Source organism: Perca flavescens, chromosome 13 (genome assembly GCF_004354835.1).
Source record: "Perca flavescens isolate YP-PL-M2 chromosome 13, PFLA_1.0, whole genome shotgun sequence".
NCBI lineage: Eukaryota > Metazoa > Chordata > Actinopteri > Perciformes > Percidae > Perca > Perca flavescens.
The window spans coordinates 22465315-22486883 of NC_041343.1; the positions used below are offsets into that span (position 1 = coordinate 22465315).

The 21569-nt window shown below is 39.9% G+C and overlaps 1 protein-coding gene across 1 annotated transcript in view; it reads left to right on the forward strand.

Moving 5' to 3' along the window:
- Positions 1-21569, forward strand: part of stk32a (serine/threonine kinase 32A) — a 61011-nt gene that overhangs the window by 16250 nt on the left and 23192 nt on the right. The window contains exons 4-5 of the mRNA XM_028596382.1: positions 2783-2956; positions 19912-19949. Of these exons, the coding sequence (XP_028452183.1) occupies positions 2783-2956; positions 19912-19949 (212 nt within the window). The remainder of the gene's footprint in view (positions 1-2782; positions 2957-19911; positions 19950-21569) is intronic.

Genomic DNA, 21569 nt, shown 5'->3' on the forward strand with positions numbered 1-21569 from the left:
TAATAATAGAATGCCTTTTATTGTCATTATACACATTTACGATGAGATTAAAAGGAACTCCTTTTCCAGTGCCAACATGTACGTAAAATAAATATAACAACATTGAATAAAATAAGTAGTGCAAAAAAGGGGGGTAAGGTGCACAGTGCTGTATATAAAAAAAAAAAAAAATATATATATATATATATATATATATATATATATATATATATATATATATATATATATATATAGTGTGATATGCAGTGTGGGTTATTGCACATTATTTGAATATTGCCCAATAGTGATGATCATATTCAATGAGTAATAGATATTGGACAATGAGAGTAATGATATTGCACAGTATACAGATATTGCACAGTAATGGAATTGCATAGTATTATATTATAATACATCATTCAAATATTTAATGTATGTTTTAACTGAAACAGAGTTGAGAAGGACAGTACTGTATGTGTTTGCGCACTTTGCCAAATGTGTGTATTTTCAGGTCGGCTATCTAACAGATAGTCTTTCCACACGCCGAGGCCATTGGCAATCAGATGTTAAGTGGTCTCAGCATTATTTGAGCCTTAGCAGACCGTTTTGAGTCAGCTCAATCAATCCAGTCCATCCAGTGTAGAGAAAACCACCACCTCCAGTTTATTGGAGAAGGGCCATGAGGAAGGTAGTTCACCAACATGGCAAAAAAACTACCCTCGCTCATTAAGCACTAAGAATTTGAGCCAAGATGATGGCCCTTACAGCGAAGAATCTTGACTCTGGGAGGTAAAAAATGCCCTACTCAACGTTGAAACCTCTCCGTTTTCAGTGAAATTGTAGCCTATTTATTTCAGATTAGGAACACGTTGACGAGCACGAGAGGGGCGGTAGTGTTGTATCTTATGGAAGATCTGAACTTTGCAGATGTAGCAAACAGACACAACGCTTTAGGCCAGCCAGAAAATGTTGGCTGCTGCAATTTATTCAAAATATTATTTTTGCATGGATTAGTTTCTTGGGGAAAGGAAACTAATTAGCTTGTCGTTTAGAGGGGACAAAAAAACGTATGGCCCCTGTGGGACGCTCAGCATGTAAAAATCAATGACGATTTGTGCAACAGCTTCTTAAATGACGAGGGAATGGGCCGCATGCTGATAAAGGCTTGCTGTGCATGACAGTGCTTGATGGATGGGTGAATAGATGGATGACCACAAGTAGCATTACCACCGAGAACATCCCTCACACACTAATACTGTAGAGAACTGAGGCATATACGTAATGTACAGTATGTACTAAAAATATGTTTAAAAAAAAAAAAACATTTCAGCAGAGAAAGTAACCCCATAAAATGAATTGCACCATTTAAATTGGATGTTATTTCATTCATAAATAAAGGAAGTGACTTTTTGTGTCACTTTGCCACTTTCCCGGTCTAAACAGACAGATCAGTTTCCCCTGCCAAATTTTTACACCACAAGCTGACATAAGGAATATGTAGTGTTTTGCTTTAATGAAATGGCAAGACACTGACAAAAAGCCTGTTAACCCTAAATAGATAAAAGAAGCAGGCAGGGAGCCATTTGAGCAGACAATGTTGCTGAGTGGATGCAGAATTTTGCTGAAGAAATGAACTTTAAAATTCCAATACCGCCAATGTTGATAGAATAGAAAAGGAAGTAAATTCTCAATAACACTGTGCACATCACTTCATGTAATGTAAAAAAAAAAAAAAGAGAGAAGAAAAAAACGCCAGGATAATCTGTTTGCGGATCACTAATGTAATCACAACCGAGATTATGTTTTCTCTATGCTAACGGTCTTCATTTGCTTTTTGCTGTAGAAACCAGAAAGCAACTAAACCAGAGGATGCAACTTTGATGATAAATGTCTCTTGAATGTTTTTTTTTTTTTGTTATGCAGATTATGTATAGGATTTTATTTTTCATGTTACTATTTAAGGCTATGTGGAATATCTTTGGAGTGCAGTTTGATCTTCTTTCCTAAATTATTTGCATCGCTTTATTGTTAATGTTGTTAAAAAGGAATGTCAGATATATTACTGGTAATAAATGTGGGCCCAACACCTTACTTTCAGTAAGTAATTAAAAAAATGTCTCAGCAGGCCTAAACACTACAAAATACAATACAATAAAAATGATAACATAAATATATAATAAAAATATTTATAGTTAGAATTAAAAAAGGATAGGGAAGAAAAAGAAGACAGAGAAGAATAAAAAAGTCTTTATCCCCCCATCAAACCTTTTGTGCTGAGGTCTTAAAAGGTAAAATTAATGGTTAATAATAAATAATAAAGGTTGATTTGCCTGAGCATAAGTGTTGCATCTTCAACGACAGAAAGTCAGAAAGTCAGCCTTCTGCTCAGTTAGACATTCTTCCAGCATGGGTTCCCCCTTCTCAAAGTAAAAAGGGTTTATGCTATTTTTATCTTTTGGAAACTTCTTGTGCTGTTTTATGGTAAATATATGACACCATTTTCTTCCAATTCTCACCCCTTATTTCTCTCCTTCTCTTTCCCCCTGCAACATCTCCATATTTACCTTCCCGTCAACCCTCTGTTGACAATGTCTTTCCTCATTTCCCATTATTTCTGTCACCACTGTTATTTTCACTTCCCCTCTGAATGCATGTCTCTCCTTTGAACCCACCCTGCAATGCATCTTCCCATTTCATCCTCTTTTCCAAATCTTGTTTGTCTCCACCCCTTGTTCTTGACGCTACATGGCGTCCCTCTGTGTTTTTTTTTTTCCAACACCTGACCGCCTGCCTTGCCCTGCAGGTATTCCTTCCAGGATGAAGAGGACATGTTTATGGTGGTGGACTTGCTCTTGGGAGGAGACCTGCGCTATCACCTCCAGCAGAATGTCCACTTCTCAGAGAGCACGGTCAAACTCTACATCTGTGAACTGGCCCTGGCCCTGGGATACCTCCGTACCAAGCGCATCATACACAGGTGAGATGTTTTCTCTTAATTTCCTTTTTTTGTAGTTTCTTACATTGCAGTTCGGTCAATAACCTTTAATAATGCAGAGAACGGTTTGCACCCTCTATACAAATAACATTAGGGAACTAGTCTTTGACTGGTTGCCCCATTATTTCTCCTCCTGCTACAGTACATGCCCCCCTTCTGTCTCTCTCCCTTGTTTTTCCCTACCAACTTTGAGCCTTATCTACCCCGGTGTTCTTAGCTCGCTGGCTGTCCACTTCCATATTACTTTCTGATATGACTGCTCCACCACTGTGCAGAAAGGTCAAGCTGTCTTGACATGGAGGTCACGCGTGACACAACAGTTTAGCCTGAGCTGCAGACTATATACCTGTCATGAAATGCACCAGTTCTGTCCCTGCTGCTGTGTCAATGCCGTATTTAATTTGTAAAATGCAAGTTAAGTGCTTTTTAGGCAGAAATATCTGCTGCTATGGCAGAGCCACCGACTCGCAAGGCCAAGAAAGACATGGCTACAGCCCAATATTATTATCTTAAGTTGTTGAAGTGACTCAAGAGATTGGGATATCCTGTTACAGCCAATGATGCTGCCAAAATACTTATATTAAGTACATTAATGAAAAGTTAGAAACTTTCCCAATGCAGATAACATAAAAAAAAATAAAATAAAAAAAACTACAGCAACAGTCTCATACTATCATTTTCTAATTTGCTTTGGCAATTTTATTTGGAGGAAACATGTTTGCTGCTGTTTTTTGGGTGTCATTGTTAAATTGCACACAAGTCAAACAGAGGTTGGCCACTTAGGTGGTTGCACAAAGTAGAGCTGTACCCGACTCTTCGACTCTCTTGAATTTTGTCAGTTTAATCTGACTTTTATAAACTCCCATATTGACAATGGCAGCGCGTAGCGCTACAGCTAAACGTCTTCCGCTATTACCCTTGACAATAAACGACTATCTGAAATTCACTCAGAGCGTTGTCTAACCCGTTCTCTTCAGGAAACAACAACAAGGCAAGACAAACAAGGCAGGCCTGACGATTTGTTTGGGCAATGATTGTAAAAACTGAAAAAAATATGTTTATGGCATTTCACATTTAACTGGGTGATTTGCTATGAACAAAATACAAACGATGTGATAACGGCGATAAGAGCAAGTTACGCTTAATCATGTATCCAGCTAATTTAATTAGCTCACGTTACAGTATTGTGTGAAGATTTAACTTAATTTTTATATTTTATGTGGCGTTTTCTTTTGTTTTGCGGGGTGCAAATGTTCCACCAGAAAAAAAAACGAGGAAAAAAACGACTACTTGACTTAAAGAATCTTAGTCGATTGATGATCACAGTGGATTCATGTAGCTCAGTGGCAGTGGAGAAAACTAGGTCTTTATTTGAAACAGGCTTTTGTCAGCGTCTTTTATTCCTAATTTCCTCTCTCCCTCTGTTAACACAAACTCAAAACCATTTCCATGTTTACCTTTATGAATTCAGCATAATGTACATTCCACAATACTAATTCCAGCTGTTATTTCAGTAATTTCATTCTCACCACTTTGTTGATCTCATTAATTTCAGTCTTCCCACTTGGAAGTTTTTTTTACTTGACAGTAGCTTAACATTGAGAAAAACTTCCAAGTCGTAAGTTGACAATTTCTGCAGATTGTTCACAGTAAAAGTCTTTCAGCCCTCCTTTTATTGGTAGCATTTGATGAGTATAACTGTATTTATTGGTATAATATGCTGATGGAATTCTGGCAGTGGAAATGTACATAATAATTCACATACATAGACTACTGCAGGTTACCAAAGCACAACATAATATATACTTTCTGCCTTTTAATGACTCTTACAGTACTGTAAGTGCATACATTTTTAGCATCGACGACCTGAGTAGCGCACAAGTAGTGCTTTGCTCCAATCACTGTGACCATCATCCATACAGTATTCCATCCACTCCTTTGACTTACTCCTCCACTCTGGGGACTGAGCAAAGAGGTAAACATAGAGAGAGAGGCGCCTTCTCAGATCATGACTAATAGGAAACATCACTGCAACAGAGAACACTAATTTATCAACACCCCCAGATAACAAACTACGTCATTTATAACGTAATGCGGACCACTTGCTCTTGTCCACGCTCTTAAACTTCCACAGGAAAAAAAGAGAGAGAAATAAATGGGACAGATTATTAATTTGCTTATTCATTGAGTCCATTGAGGGATATGAATATTTAAATTATGTTTTCTATTTTAGTGCTGGAGAGGGCAGACTTGATGTGCAGGTGTTGGGGGCGTATTTGTTTAGACGGAATCAATATCTTTTCAATCTGCATTCATTAGCTTCAAATAGGAAGAGGAGCTGAAAGTAAATTTCAGCTCATCTCCATGGAAATTGAATATATAACTCCCTCCCTCAGATGTGGACGTGCTGACTTTGGCGAGTGAATGCACTTAAAGCCTTCAGAATGTGTGTGTGTGTGTGTGTGTGTGTGTGTGTGTGTGTGCGCACACTTGTGTGTGCACTTGTGTATATCTGTGTAATTGCAGGATGTACAAATCCTCCTTCCATTGGTCTTTGATGATAATGAGGGGAACTAATGATGAAAATGACAATAATCACATGCAATATGACGATACAGTAATTATGTTATTTTCAAGTTTGATCATGACTAGGGCTGTCAACATGTATTCTAAATTCAAATATATATTCGTATACTAAAAAGAAATATGAAAATGTATATCCGAAAATATTATGAGAAAGTAAATAACGGCACTACCACGGCTATCTGCCTCCGCGAGATGGCGCTCTATCATGCAGCAGCCAGTACCGGAAGTAAACAAACAACGAGGGCGAAGAAGAAGACGGCATAAAGACGCTAACGTAAATCTTTAACTGTAGAGACAATAGGAAATTTCTCTTTGGTAAGAGCCGACACCAATATCTTCGGACAAATTCAAGGAACGGCATGAGTCGCGGTTGTTTATGGCCAAATTATGAACGGCTCCGTGACCACTTCATGGATTAACGTTACACAAGTAGTGTGTGTCTCTCACACACACACACACACACACACACACACACACACACAGTAAATACCTCTAACCCAGAAAACGTAGTTAGTCCCTTAGAGAGTGTATCCAATTTAAATTTGTGTCACTGTTAAATATCTTGGAAACTTAAGATAGCATGGCCTTAAATTTAAACACAGGTATTCTAATGCCTTCTAGATGTCAGTGAAGAAAACTTTTCATACGACTTTCAGTGCGATGGCTGCCTTGAGGAAAAAATTAAATGGCATCCAGTGGTTTAAGGGGAAGGCCAGCAGCATGAGCACACAGAATATGTGGAAAAGTTTGGTTCCAGTACAAGAATCAAATTTGAATTTTAGGTTTTTTAGCAAGCTGTTCAACCTGAGCTTTGTAGCACAATTGGCACCATTACAAAATAAGTGTTATATAATGCAGTACTGAATTGATTAGATTTCCATTGAGGTCAAGGATTAGGTTTCTAGGAATATTAAAAGAATATTCATAGAGACGTTTTCTCACAACTCCAACTTCATTCTCACGTCTCGAGTTGCTAATCAGACGTGGCGCACGGGTCTTGGCCCGGATATCCGCTGGCTACACCTGAACCCCCAAAATATTTCCGTTACCCCCAGAGGCTAAATCCTCATCAGACTGATAGCCGATGGGTTCTGAGATTGCTGCAGCAGTGACAGCAACAGACTCTTTGTCTATCTCTGTGTTTGGTATTGCCAATTATTTTCAATAATAAGCTATTGCACTGTATGCCACTGCCTGGCAAATCTCATGAGAGAGGGGACAGAGCAGCATGAGGTTAACAACAGCAATTCGGCTCATCTTGACAGAGCCTGGATGGAAAATCAAAGAGACGGCAGCGTCATCATGGGACATACAGGAGCCTCTGAGCATTAAGTATGATGCAGGGTGGAAGTTAATTTAATTCCACTGTGTTATTAAAGGGATATTTCACCACTGGAAAGATGAATATGTATCAAATTGGGTCATTTATGTAGTAAAAATTTGATGAAAGACAACAACTCCCAGAATGCACTTGCTTCGATTCACTCACAAGCCATGCCTACCGAAAACAAAGCAAATGTGTTTTATTGTCATTTCAACCATATACACCAAACAACATTTCACCATGGCTCAAGTGGTGTTACACATTTAAAATATATAAAAACAACATTGTATAAAAACGACATACAAAACAGGCTACATTTAGTGCACACACATTATAGGCTCTGTAAAGTTCAGCTAACACATTGGTAGCATTAGCGCTCGGTGGGCTGTAAACACAGCCGTGAATTTGCGTGGAATGTAGAATGGTCGGCATTTAACAGTAGTTGGATAAAAGCACCCCATTTCTGCACCAGTCAGTGTCGGTGTTAACACAGCCCACCTTCACGAGCCTTACCCGACAGCAGCATGTGCACGGAAGGCTAGCAGGCCTGGTAGCTAGATAGCGGAGTCCGGTACACTGTTGTTCAGCCATGTTTCCACAAAAACCAAAACACAGCAGTCTCTGAACTCGCGTTGGGAGTTTTGTTGAAGTTGGATGTAGCTAGTCCAGTTTGTTATCTAATTAGTGGACACTTGCAAGCAGGATGGATCAGACAGGTGGCCGTCTAGCGTTAGCTTTCCACCTAGCTGGAACTCCTGCGTTTCGTTCTTGGGCAAAAATGCCTCAGATGGCGCTAAATGACAATTTTTGCGTCATCGGAGGCTTTTTTCCAGACCCACAATACAGAGAAGGCTCGCCTCAGAGGGACATGAGGGAGGGAACCATGGTCATTCGAAAATACTACCGGATTTCTACTGATACAAAGCTTAATGCTAATTGGTGAAGTATCCCTTTAAGTGGAAACAGATTTTACTTGAAGCCTAAAAAGTAGGAGAAATCTTGGAAGCTTTTATAATACTCATCCTGAAAATTAAACTTTCATTATCAAGCATTTAAGATGAAGGACAAAACTAAGAAAACTGTTGGAATAAACGAGGCTTCATCATGATTAAACAAGAAAGAAAAAAAAGTTCACTCAGTGTTAAACTTAAATTGAAAACTGAACCCTGTTTTTCATAGACGCATACATTAATCACATTACATTCATACAAAGTTATGTGTCATACTACAGTGTTCTTGTCTAAATCATTTTTTGATGGTAAACATATTTTTGAATGTGTGGTTGCATTTTTGAGACATCATACCCAGAATATGATCAATCTCATGGGTGTCATTCTTAAGGCTGAGCTAAAACCAGGGTTAGTTAGTCAGTGGTTTTAACCCTAAACTCTCGGAGGAGTTTGAATTATTTACAACAGAACGAGTCTCAAGTAGATGACCTCTTCAGAGACTTCATGAGACTCTCCAAACAAGTGGAAAGGATACATGGAAAGTGTGTGACAGGGGAAGGGATGTACTGTGTGTGTGTGTGTGTGTGCGTACGTGTACTTCACCACAGCCTCTTTGACATCAACAACATCTATCTCAGGCTGAATCCTCAGGTGCATTTTATTGCCTCCTGGATTGCTCATAATGGAAAGACTTGCGTGTTGTCAGCCAGCAGACGCTCTTAACAAAGTCAATATTCCTAACTGTTTCATTTAGGAAACACACTGCCCATTAAGGTTGTTAAGGGACTTATCCATGGGTCTTATCAAACTGACAGCGATGGATAGAGATCCTGCAGACAGACCTCAGTGTAGACAGTTCAGATGGAAGTTCATTTTGTGAATCTCACAGTGAAATATCTACACACATTGATGTAGTAGTACACTGGTTTAAACATCAATGTGTCACATAAAGGTTAAACTGTCTTGACTACACCCAGAGGAAGACTCAAGCCGACACGCGTTGGTGTATTTTTAATGTCTTGACCTATTTATTAAAGGCCTTTTATCACCTTTTGTAACCAACCTTGAGTGCCTGGACTTAATGTTTTATGACTTCTTTGGTCATAATTCTTCTTCCTTTTTGTGAATTGCATTCCCTTCCATGAGCACCGGTGGTTAAAGAGACATCAGAAGCTCTCCTGACACTTTTTTCTTCCTGTCTTTATTAACAGTTTTCAAACATTTTTTAGAATGTCCATTTTTTACAAAATGGTTCTAGGTATTAGTTAGGTATCACACTTGGTTGTTATTGCAAAGTGTGCTCTTTTATGAATTATTTTATACAGTAGCTTTGTCTGTGCCATGCATTTTGTATTTGCCGTTTTACTGGTTCAAAAGGGGAGTAGCAGTCATTTTTACAATGCTATATCTATTTCAAGTATTTGTTGAATTCTAAAAAATAACGTCAATGTTTCACATTTCTCTGATTGTCAACAAATCCCATGAAAAGACTGAAACCGTAATAAAAGTACTGTCTGTGTAGCGAAAGCCTGATATAGAGTAGTTTTTTTCTCTGTGCGATAGTCAAGTGGAACTTTGTTTGTCCCCAGAAACATCGACTGTACAAAAAATACATCGATGAGCTACACCTTTGCCTGGGTGACATGTTCTTTCATGACCATAATGATGGGCAATGTAGTTTATTTTGACTTAATCCCACATGCACCGTCTTGCTGCTGTGAATACTAAATAGTGTGCTAAATCTGTATTAATCCACGGCTAAAAAAACAGTTCCATCAAATGCACTGTTTACTCCTGTGGGAGTAAAGTTTTCTAAAGTCTACAATGCCCAGCTGAATCTATTAAATATAAGACTACGCTTGTGACACATTTTTAAATATTTGTATCTGTAGCAGGAACAAATAGGCTTGGGGCTGAGCGCCACTGGAAGTTGCAAAGTGTTGAGAGACGGACTAAGACGTTGTTGGTTTTGGTTGGTCCATGGAAATTGTCCAATCTATTTATTCAGTTTCCTGAAGCCATCTGAGACCCATCTGTTACAGCAGCAATGGTCTCAGCCAAGGAAGATTGTTTTTTGCAAGCAATGATCTCTTTTTCCCATCTCTCACTTTTTCTTTCTCTCTCTATAATGGCCGCTTTCCGACCAAGTAGTTACAGGAACGTAGTTATAGGAAAAGTCCACTTCTAAGCAGATCTACTAACTACTCTCCCCCAAAACATTTTTTACCATTTGCATTCGCACTGGCCAAGTGGCCATAGGGACTATAGGAGGGGTAAGGGAGTGATGCAAGCACGGCAACGTTAAAATCAGAAAGAAAATGAACTAAATACTAAATCTAATATAATTTAAACAAGTCTCACGTAGAGAAACAGGTATCTCTCTCTCCCCCGCCTCTGCCTGCTGCGCTGTGGACGTGTGTGTGTGTGTGTGTGTGTGTGTGTGTGTGTGTGTGTGTGTGTGTGTGTGTGTGTGTGTGTGTGTGTGTGTGTAAGACTGTCGGGCAGCAAGGTTGTCAAACCCGCAGTGCACACTTGTGGAGTTTAACTCCAAAAAGGCAGTTAACCACAGGTTCCCGTTAATCTTATGATGGATATGTGTTGTGATATTTATGACACACCTCCAGCTTACAGCGGGGTCTCTGAGCATGACCGGCCAAGCGACGAGGTAGCGGCCCCGGCAGGTGCTAGCTGGCTGTCGCGTCACTTCATGGAGCTTCTCAACACTGAAAACTTTGAAGGAAATTGTCAATTCGGTATCAATTTTCGCAAGACTGCCTATATTCGAAATCTAAATTTCTCACCTAAGACGTTGTCAGAAGTGAATTTAGTGATGAATAAGATGGCAAAAACTGTTAAAATTGTCCCGTTGTTGGTCTGTCTGTACCGGAAACCTCGTTGACCTAGGTTCCTATGCGGAAATGGGAACAGCGAAAAGACCTTGCCCCGAAGTAGGAGCTGAAAGAGTTACAGGAACTGCGGTCAGAGGAACTTAAAAATCAGTCGGAACACGAGAAAAAAAGGGTTCTAGGAATTTTATGTTTTTAGGAACTGCATATGCAAATCCCGCCGGTCGGAAAGCGGCTAATCTCTCCCAGTATCACTCCTCCTTTTCCCCCTATTGTGCCATTTCTCTACCTACTTTTATTTCTTTTCCATGCTCTTCTCTCCCTTATCCTCATTTCTTCGTCCCAGTTGTGCACTTTTTTTTTTTCTCTCTGAGAGAGTGGCACAAAGAAAACTCATCATTCATCATTTGCTCCTCTATCCACTTCTCATCTGAGGCCTAATGCCCAGCTGCCAAAAGAGAATATGGTCTTAATTCACCTATCTGGTTAACTGAAGGTGAAAGGGAGAAAAAAAAAACAGTCTCAGTGGGTCTTTCATGGATGGTTCTTAAAAGATAATATACAGCACTGCAGATTGCATAGAGGCATACTAAGACATTACTCTTACTCTTATTCTCCATCAGCTGCTCGAAATGGGGAGCGTTTGTCATGTCTTCAAGTGAAGTATTCTTTATTCATGGAGTGTGTTAATGTTTAATTTCCCAGCAGAGAGGAGGGAAAAAAAGAACCAGGAGGGATGGTAGGGAGAGTAGGGAGAAATTATACACTCATATTTCATAAATGCAGATTAAGGTGCCAGCTGGTGCCAGCTCTCCAATTTTCCCCACAAAATGTTGAATTAAGCGTTATCGTTGTCGAAAAATCTCCCTCAGCTCAACCTGGCTCGCAACAGCAGATTAGCCGATTGGGAAAAGGTTTGCGCTCGGAACATGATAGAATGTTTACTAGCTAGTCTGCTCCAAAAAAAGATCACAAATTGCCTCCTTGTGCATCTTACTCACGTGTCTGCCTGCAGAAGAAAGAAGCAGAGAGATTTTTGAGACAGAGCTAAAGACAGAGTCAAAGAGGGTGGAGAGAGCTGACACTTTTTGTAACACTCCCTGAATGTTTCTGACTCTGTGAATTATTCATCAATGGTAATTGTGATGGGAGTTTCGGCCTTGGCTTTTTAGCGCTGACTGGCTGCTTTCAGTGTCTGCTCGGTGCTCTCAGTCTCCCCCCCCCCAAAAAAACAGCTCCAAATTAGACACGGGGACTTGTCAAGCGCGACTTTCATCAACCAGATGCACTTAGTATCTGGTATTGAATAAAGAATGAACATCTCTCAGCTCAAGAGTTGTTTCTGTCATACACACACATGCAATGTTTACCCATGTGCGTAAACACGGCAACAGACACACGTGCATGCACACCTGTGCCGTTGTCACACTTGTCAGAGCTGCTTAACTTTAACAGAAAGAAGAAAGGCCGAGCGAGAGACGCAGTAGTTTGCTGGGTTGGAGCTGTCTGACTTGCTCTTCAATGGCTGGTGGGTGTGTGGGTACTTAAAACTGAGGGATTCTGGCACTGTGTGTATCTATGAGTGTGTACATATCTCTATGCACAAACTGTGTATTACTGTGTTCCTGTGTATTTATGTGCGTATCGCTTGTTTTAAATGTGTGTGATGTACCGTAGCTAAGCTGTGGGCTTCCTGGGGCTTCCAGAGCTCCTCCACACTCCTTTGTAAAATAGTGGGAGAGGCACAATCCTGCAGCTCCCCGTTTTTATTCTGAAAGGGGAGAAGAGAGCTTCTAAAGCAGCAGAGCCATGAAAGAGCCTCTGATTGAACTGCCTGCAATCTACGGCCAGAAAACCACTAACATCAATTACACCGTAGCAGCCATGGATCAAAAAAAAGACAAAAATGGAATTAAAGTGAAAATCCACAAAATATTTTTTTATATGGCAGAGAACAATATGTCTCAATAATGTGTAATTTTGCTCAAAGACAAAAAACGAATGCCAAACATAAATTACCTAGGGCTGGGTATCAGACTAAGGTAATTGTGGTATTGTTTAAAATGTGTCGTAGCACGGAGCATAAAAAACACCTTCATCCACTCATTTTAACCTAATTATTCCTTGCTGTGTCTGTCTAATAATCAATCTATTGTTTTAATATCTTATTATATAAAGCACTGAAACGTGCTATAGACCCAATCACAATGCTTGTTTACAAACGGGGTCCAAGAACAACATGATATACGCTCATCTTATTCATCTAAAATACATGGTTGATTTCCACATTGTCACTAAAATTAGGCTGGGGACCTTATATACCTGTTGGGCCACAGACTAAAGGAAATGACAGCACCCACACTAGCAGTCAGACCGACCGGGGTGAGATGTTGCTCTTTGTAACACTAGATTTGGTTTATCAAAGATGCAAGCAAAGCAACACAGTACAGAAAATAAGCACAGCAGGAATGCAGATAGGCCGGGCCACTGTGTTTAACTATATATCTTTAAACGTTCCAGTTGAAAATGACAACAGAAATGAACAAGTTTGCCGATGTCACATATCTCCGCAATTCAACAACGGCCAGTTGTCTACCCAGACGTGATTTTTGTGTCAGCGCGACGTCCGGAGATTTGGTCTATACAAATAAGGTTTATCTCTATTATTATTATTATTATTAGAATAATTACTAATGGTGATTGCAACTATTTTGATAATTGATAAATTGTTTGTCATTTTATAAGCAGAAACGCCTGCAAATGTGAATATTTGTTGGCTTACTCAGTCATCTTTGTTAGCAAAATTTATCTTTTTTGGTGGTTTTGTCTGACTTAAATAATTTGAAGAAACCTTGGATTTTAAAATAATAGGCAGATTAATCGATAAAGAAAATAATTATTGCGACTCTACAATCACGAACCAAAAGCTGGCATCAAATGTCTGGTAAACTCTTTAATCTTGTTTGAATAATTTTTTTATCAGATTGCTCCTGACATTTGAGAACATACTTTACAGGTAGTCTATATGGAGGACGGTTTATTTACAGGATAGTTCCGGTGCCGCCGGAAGAATATGTTTACGGCATTCACTCTCTAACTGGGACATTTTGGGTCCTATTGCCGGGGATTAGCTATGGACAAAATACACACAGCGATACACTGATATGAGCAAATTACAAATGTAAAAAGTTCCTTCCAAAGACCAATTTGAAGAGCCACACTCGCTGCGTCCGGAGCTTAGCGCCGCCCAAGATGATTGTGATTGGTTAAAAGAAATGCCAATAAACCAGAGCACGTATTTCTCCTATCCAGGGAATGTTGTGTGGAAGGTCCAGACCTTCCTCCGCAGCGCTGTGGAGATAGGTCTGGCAATGCAAGACTACTTTACAGGTGTATGTGTGTGTTTTCTGTGTGTTTGTGTGTGTTTTTATATGGCCTTGGCATAAGTGGGTGGACATGTGTATGCCTTCATCAGCTCTTTGAATGATCGGAGGGTGTGGTTGCATGACCTGTGTGTGTGTGTGTGTGTGTGTGTGTGTGTGCGTGTGCGTGTGCGTGTGTGTGCGTGTTTGCCTGCTCCAGTATCAGTGCAGTATTATATGACCAGGTACAGGCTTCGGTTCCCACTCTACCTCTGATAGAAGGCTGTAATGAGGCCATTAGATCCTGCTAATAGCTTGTAAGGTCAGTCATCCGAGAGCACAGCCGAGGGGATCAGCTTGCACCAAGCTCTTCTGGCCTTTCGCCTCACTCCTCACTCAGAAGAGCCCTACGTGTCTACCTCCGTTATTCCCCTTTTCTGTTTTTCACTTCAATCCTTTTACCGAATTTGCTCAATTTCTACTCTCTGCCTTTCTCTCTTATTCACCCTTAGCTCTCTATATGTCCACCCCTCTCTCTCTTTCTAGTCTCTGTCTCTTCACTTCATTCTTTCAATTTATCCACACAGAAGAGCACTATACATTCTGTTATCCATCCTTTATCTCCCAGTGAATTCCTACAGCTCTTTATCTCTCTCACCCATTACACATATAGCTGTCTGACATACTTACTCAGTCCACCTACTCCCTCTCACTCTGCCCTGTATGTTACAAAGTATTTTCTCCCATTCCATCCTTTTTACTTTTCTCCCTATCTCAGTTTATCAGTATCCTTATATATTTTATACATCTACTTTATATCTCCTTTCTTGTCTTTCTGTTTCTATTCTATTTATTTGTGGCACAGTGATTCATACACAGCTGTCAATTCGATTGTGAAGTGCTTTTGATTACCCTAATATTTTCTTGTTATTCTGAGACAGAAAACAGAAAATCAGACTGGAAGATGTGCACCTAAAAAAAGCTACAATTTCGAGTTTCACTGCAGTGACAAAGAATGACTGATGATTACAAACTGCTACCTCATAGTTTGGAGATTCTCAGTACACGGTGCAGGATCTCAGTTTGAGAAGCTAAATTAAAGTATTTCCCCAATTTATTTTTTTCATCACATTTCCTCTGATACAACATTGTAACACTTTCATTTCATACGCCTTTTTGATGTGTCACCTCTGAAAGCATCCCGATCAAAGTGGTAAACGCTCGCAGATGGTTGAGGCAGCCCCATCTTCACACAGAGCACAGTTGTGACCCGGGCTGCGACAGACCCATATGTTTCTCAGCACTAATAGATGCTGCGTAGCAGTTATCCAGGCTAATAAACACAGGACAAAACTGCCAGCTGAAATGAGAAGGTGACAGCTTCAAGTGCTTTAATTAAAAAGCATTCAAATCAGTAGTACTGCGTTCGGTAACATGGTATGAAACCAACCAACCAATCCAATAGGGTCTGCATGGGAAACAATTGAAATTATATCAATGGGAAAATGCACAATGGGACTAGGAACAGCTTAACTATTATCAATATCATGGCACGACAAATATCACATGACTATTAGCACTGCTCTTACCCTAGACAGCATCATTACAGAGCCGTCTGACCTACTTTTCATTATGACTTAAGTTTTGATGCAGTAGAAAGACATTCGTTGGTAATTCCTGGGTAATTCTTTTATGTCAGCTTCTATGAAAGGAAAATGGAATTTAAATTAATGGATCATTAAACTGAATGCAACTGAGAGTGTGCAATTGGAGTATTGATTGTGACAGGCTTCATAAGTATCTGACGTTTATAAAATATTGACTATTTGAGTGCAAAACCACTATTTAAACAAGGCTGAGCACATTGAGTGTGTCTGAGACTTTTCTGTTATTTGTTCTGTTTTGTTTGAAATATTTCTCCTTATTTTGCATCTTGTAACAGATACCGCATCCCTATGCAGTTAGCAATGATGGTCATTTTAGGCAGCTTATTTCTGTGTTTACTCTCAGTCAGACTTGCAGAATGATTCATGTCAAAAAATGCTCATTTAGAAAGCAATTTAGAAATTTGTCCTGATATATGCCGTTTTGCCTAGTCCTCATTTTCCTAAAACCCGAATCCCAATGGAGATGACATGTGCAAAGTTAGCACAAGCTATAGAGCCACAATATCCACATTTATGGTAAATAAGCCAGGTTGAAATAAAAAGGAATTGTGTTACTTTGGCTCGGCTACAGCTCTGAGTCTGACTTAATGTCCCGCCCACAACACTATCTGACTCTCTTTTACTGTGCGTCATGTTTTTTAAATAATTGCTCAAAGCATTTAAACAAAGTTTTGTGTTGGAGTTTGTAACACTCAAAAATCTTAATTTTGACTTGATTTTCATTTTCACTGCAAATGCATATCGGTTCCAAATATGGGTTATCGGTTTCATTAGCTACTAATAATTGGTATCGGCCTTGAAAAACCAGTATCGGTCGATCTCTAGTTAGAAGAACCGGCCATGGCCTTCATCATCACCTCTACCTCAGCAGCTTGGCTTTTACCACTTCCTGCTGAGCCTCGCTGCTTTGCTTTATCTCTTGAGCCAGTTGTCTCAGCCCCTCCTTGTCCTGCGGCTTCACAATGGCAGCATGGCCTTTAGCTATAAAAGAGGCTTCCTTGTTCTGCTTCTTTAGCAGCGACATGTGCCCCTCCTCCCGTCCCTCGCGCCAGCTATGAGGCAAATGTCAGCTAATTAAGGGTTACATGGTCGACCTTTCTCGCCCCCACCTGGGCCCACGCCACTTGATCTGCCAAAGCAGCCCAGAGCCGAGCTCCACGCTACAGGTTGTCTCCAGGAGTGTGCCGCAGAAACACACACACGTGCACACACATAGGAACGCACAGAACTCAGGTCAGCGTGGCCTTTGATATGTTAAATACTGCTGGGCTCCTACAGGGCAGTGGACTCAATTAGAGGAGACACTCGCTGTCTAACAGTAAGAATGCACAACGAGTCTGCCAAAAAGATGTGTCTCTGTTGCCGGTGCTACCGTCTCCGTACTGCTGTGATTCACTATGAAGGTCCTCCTGAATGTCCCAATGTTCCTATTGCTGCTACTTTTGCTCATTTTGTTCCCATTAAAATCTGCCTTGAATCAAGTCATATTAAAAACACAAACTTGAGAATAGCACATTGACTTGACAATCCCTGCTAATGTACTCACAATAGGTACTTCTCAAATGTCTTCATTCTGTAAAGTTGATGTCAATTTTAATGTGTGGTGATTCTCAAAATGAGTACTGCAATTGACCATCATGCACAGAGGCAACAATTAAGAAGGGCGCTGAATATTGAATATCGTCTTTCCAGTTCAAAGCATCACTAGAGCTGTGGGATACGTTCCACAGACGAGAGAACAGCTGAGAACACGCGGTGCCCTTCCACTCTCAGCCAGTCTGCAGCTACACACATGCATCAGGAAACTCATACGCATCTTAGGAGAGGATGGTCATTTTCACAATCTGAAAGTGTCCAATACTTCAAGTGTGTGTGTATATGCATGCGTGTGAGCCCGATATTCCAGCGGGCCGGTCTGTGCTGCGTTCCGGATTTGTTCGTCTGCGCCGCTGTGTGAGTGGGCAGTGGTGGGGACCAAAACAATGCAAAAACAATATAAGCACATGTAAGCACATATATGTTATTTGGAATAGTCTGAGTGGCAAGACACTGTTAGGTTATAGATAAAGGTCAGTGACAATGAGAAGAATTTGAATTCACATAAATTGCCAGGAGGGATATCATTGCCACTGTTCTTTGAAGTGGCTGACTGTTCATCAGGGACCTTGGTATTATTACTGGTGTTCTTATGTCACTGTGTAACAATTTGGGAATCCACAGTGTGTGTTGCTCTGACATCTGTTGTTAAAATGTATTCTCTCTTTTAATTCACTTTCTATGGATCCGGTACAAAGCAGAATATTTAATAAACCATCCCTAGAACATTTCTTTTATACAATTTAAAACCAATTAACACCAACACTGTTGTATAATAAAGTATCTAAGTATGAAAAGAAAGGGTGATACAGAAAGGAGAGTAATTATCAACAAAGCTGTGTAATCGAAAAACAAAAAGACACAAGCAGCAATATGTAAAACAGTATGCCATAAAAATACAGATATGCGGTGCATCAAAACACAATCTGAGCTTACGAATGGCTCATTCTCCTGGCTAAAACGCCTTGAAAAGACACTGATTTGGCAAGTGTTTGTAAAGAAACTCTTTTCTAGGAAAGCAAATGAATGCCGTGTCTATGAAAGTCTAAAATTGCAGTAACAGGGCAATATAGCCTGCATTCACTGTACACAGTATTACAGTGATTTATGTGGTGTCAAAGCAACAAAAGAAAGTTAAGTGCCGAGAAAGAAACATCTGCTTGAAAATTGGAGAAAAACAGAAAAAAAGCTGATGAGAAACAAGCAGAATCTGTGACTTTAGTACGAGCCTCAGTCTACACCTGTTCCTCTTCTCGGGTGTCTCAGCTACTCCCACAGCTTAGCCTGCTGTTCAATCTTATTTTCCATCTGTTTCCGTCACACACCTGGTACACGGCGGTGCAATGGAGTGCCATTTTAGTTTCGATCTGGGGTATTATATGTCAATTTTTGCCATTTACTGAAGTGAAATGACTCAGCACAATAGTGAGTCAGCCTAGTACTTCACCTCCTGGAAGCTTTTATATTTGATGATCTGTGCATTCAGTTTTGTGAACTGTTACTGTGACACATAGGAAGTGTTTTGTTATAACACTTTAGCAACAGAAAAAAAAAGTGGTTTGTTTAGAATAAATAGAAGAAGACCTGGGTACGTGATAAGAGCTATGTAACCTCCCTGGCAGGACAGACAAAGAGGAGAGTGCCACCCACAGAAACTAAAGCGGAATCAGCAGTCAATAAGACAGTGTACCACCCACACGTTTGTATTTACAAACCTAGTCTCGCATTGCCAGACCTTCCTCCACAGCGCTGCGGAGAAGGGTCATGGCGAGTCCACACAGCATTCCGGGATGGGAGAAAAACGTGACCTGGTTTATTGGTCATGTTTAAGTGGAGTGTCGTGGATATAGACTACAACAAACCAAAATCAAGGATCTTGTACCTTACTACTTTAAAGCACATGTTTAATAATGTATATCGTGGGACCAAATGTGTGATGATGTGATGAGACTGCAGAGACTAATCTCAGTCTGACACCAGTGGTCTGATTTTGATACATTTTGTTGCCGTGTTAAATAATTCCTCTGACTGGTCTAATTGGGTCACTATACGCTATCATAACTAAGCAACCAAGCAGGTTGTTTGTCAGAGCATTCAAAGTATTCAAAAAACTCCTGGGGCTGCCACGCACGCTCTCCAATGTCAAAACCATTTTGTAAATAACCAATCTCATTATTTCATGCCCACAGGCCCTGCAATGTAGCCTCGTACTAAATAGTCTATAATCTCTTTTGAGTGATGAAAAAAATGTATAAAAGATTACACTGGGCTTCTTCGCTTTGGATTACCAAAGTTAAAACTGGATATATATCAGGAACGCTTAGGTGTTTAAGGTATAAACAAATTATACTAAACAGACCTTTTGATATTCTTACTTTACATATTTTATTTAACTATTGTTGTCTAAATACTCTGGCACTGACTGTATCCTCCTTAAAGCCAGATTTTGCAAATCCCACTACCGCTTATTCTCCAAACAATACTGCAAATTACAATTTTAAATATTTGCACAGAAATGTACACGCAAATTCAATCTGATCCTGATTTTACTCACTACACAAGAACACATACTAATCCCACTGTACTGTTTGTATTTTCCCTTCCAGAGACATCAAACCTGACAACATACTACTGGATGAAAATGGTAAGCACAGTAAGATTTGTACTCGGAGAGCACAGACCTCCGCCAAGGCACGCCCTATCTTACAATGTTAATGCAGTGTGAATTTTCCCAGTCGGAAGCAAATGTTTACCAATTATTCTGACACCACATGAATGCAGCACAAATGCCCTATACAGTATGTCATCATTTGTGTATCTGCCCCATGATTACACTCCATAATGTAATGGGTTCTTCCTTGGCCCATGCTACACCCTTCCACCAAGTTTCAAGTAAATCTGGCTAGTAGTTTGTCTGTAATCCTGCTGACAGACAAACAGACAAACAAACTAAAACATGACCTCCTTGGCTGAGGTCACATTTGAGTGACTCACATGGTGACCTGACTTGACTTAGCGTCCCAAATTCAAGACTGAACAGATTCTGACTCAGGAGTTTACCAAACCTCCAACCTCTGGGATCACTTCTTATCAAAAGGAGTTGCAGTGCTCAGAGGCAGGTTTCACAGTCTTTGCTTAAACAGTCCTTGCAGCATAAAGAAGGAAAACACCTCACCAAAAACCTTATTTTCACAAATGCAAACATAGAGATGAAGTGCACGCATGCATTTTTATTGTACGTCCCCATTGTCAGTCTTTGTCGGCTAAAGCACTGTGACATTTACTTGGTGTTCTTTTTTTCTGAAATATGGGATGAAATAAGAATGATGTCATATAAGTGCGTAGAACAGGGTAATATTAATGATGGCTCTATCTCTGCTGTGAGAGAAAATCCCGTTCTGAATGATTGATTAAGTCTCATCATAGGCTTTAGTGTCAGTTTCAGAGAAATACACACACACAGACACACAGTGTCTGTGTGTGTGTGTGTGTGTGTGTATGTACAGTACACATGTCAGAGGGAGGGGTACAATTCAATCAAATCAAGGCGGCATAAAAAGAGACCGTTAAGTTCTTCATCAATATGTTAATCAAGAGGAATATTAAAGTACTTCATGTTATGATCCATCCTCGAGAAACACATCCTAGACATAGACGAGATGATACAGAATGCATGTGTACACTACATGCCCAAAAGTATGTAGGCTATAAAAAATAAATAGTTTCAACCACATTAAAACTCTTTCTATGGCTCGGAATGAGGACCTCCACACACAACTTGACCTGTTAATTAAAAGGAGTTGTTGATTGCCTGGCAACCTCACAGAGACGAAAAGTTACCGCGCCTGGCTAAGGAATAGTCCAGCATGTAACCCCCCCACCCATAAAACCACAATTCTGTCAGTTTTTGCACAAGCTATAACATGTGAATTAGTGAGCTGTTGGTGCTGGTAGGCAGATTTTATTACCTTTGGACTAGGGATGGGCATTCGATTAAATTTTCTTCGTCGATCGTCGGGAGAATTAACGATGGACTATCGAATTTAATCATTAATATTTTCATAATAAAATGTATTATTTATTTAACTTTTTATAAATTAAAAATGCAATGAAAATACAAAAACACAGCGTGTTTTTCCTCGATGAGATCTTAATTAAAAGAAGAACAACTTGTGGCAGTTAAACTGGAGGTTATAGATATAGATATATATATATATATATATATAGATTATAGATATATGCGCTCTGATGCAGCAGAACCTGT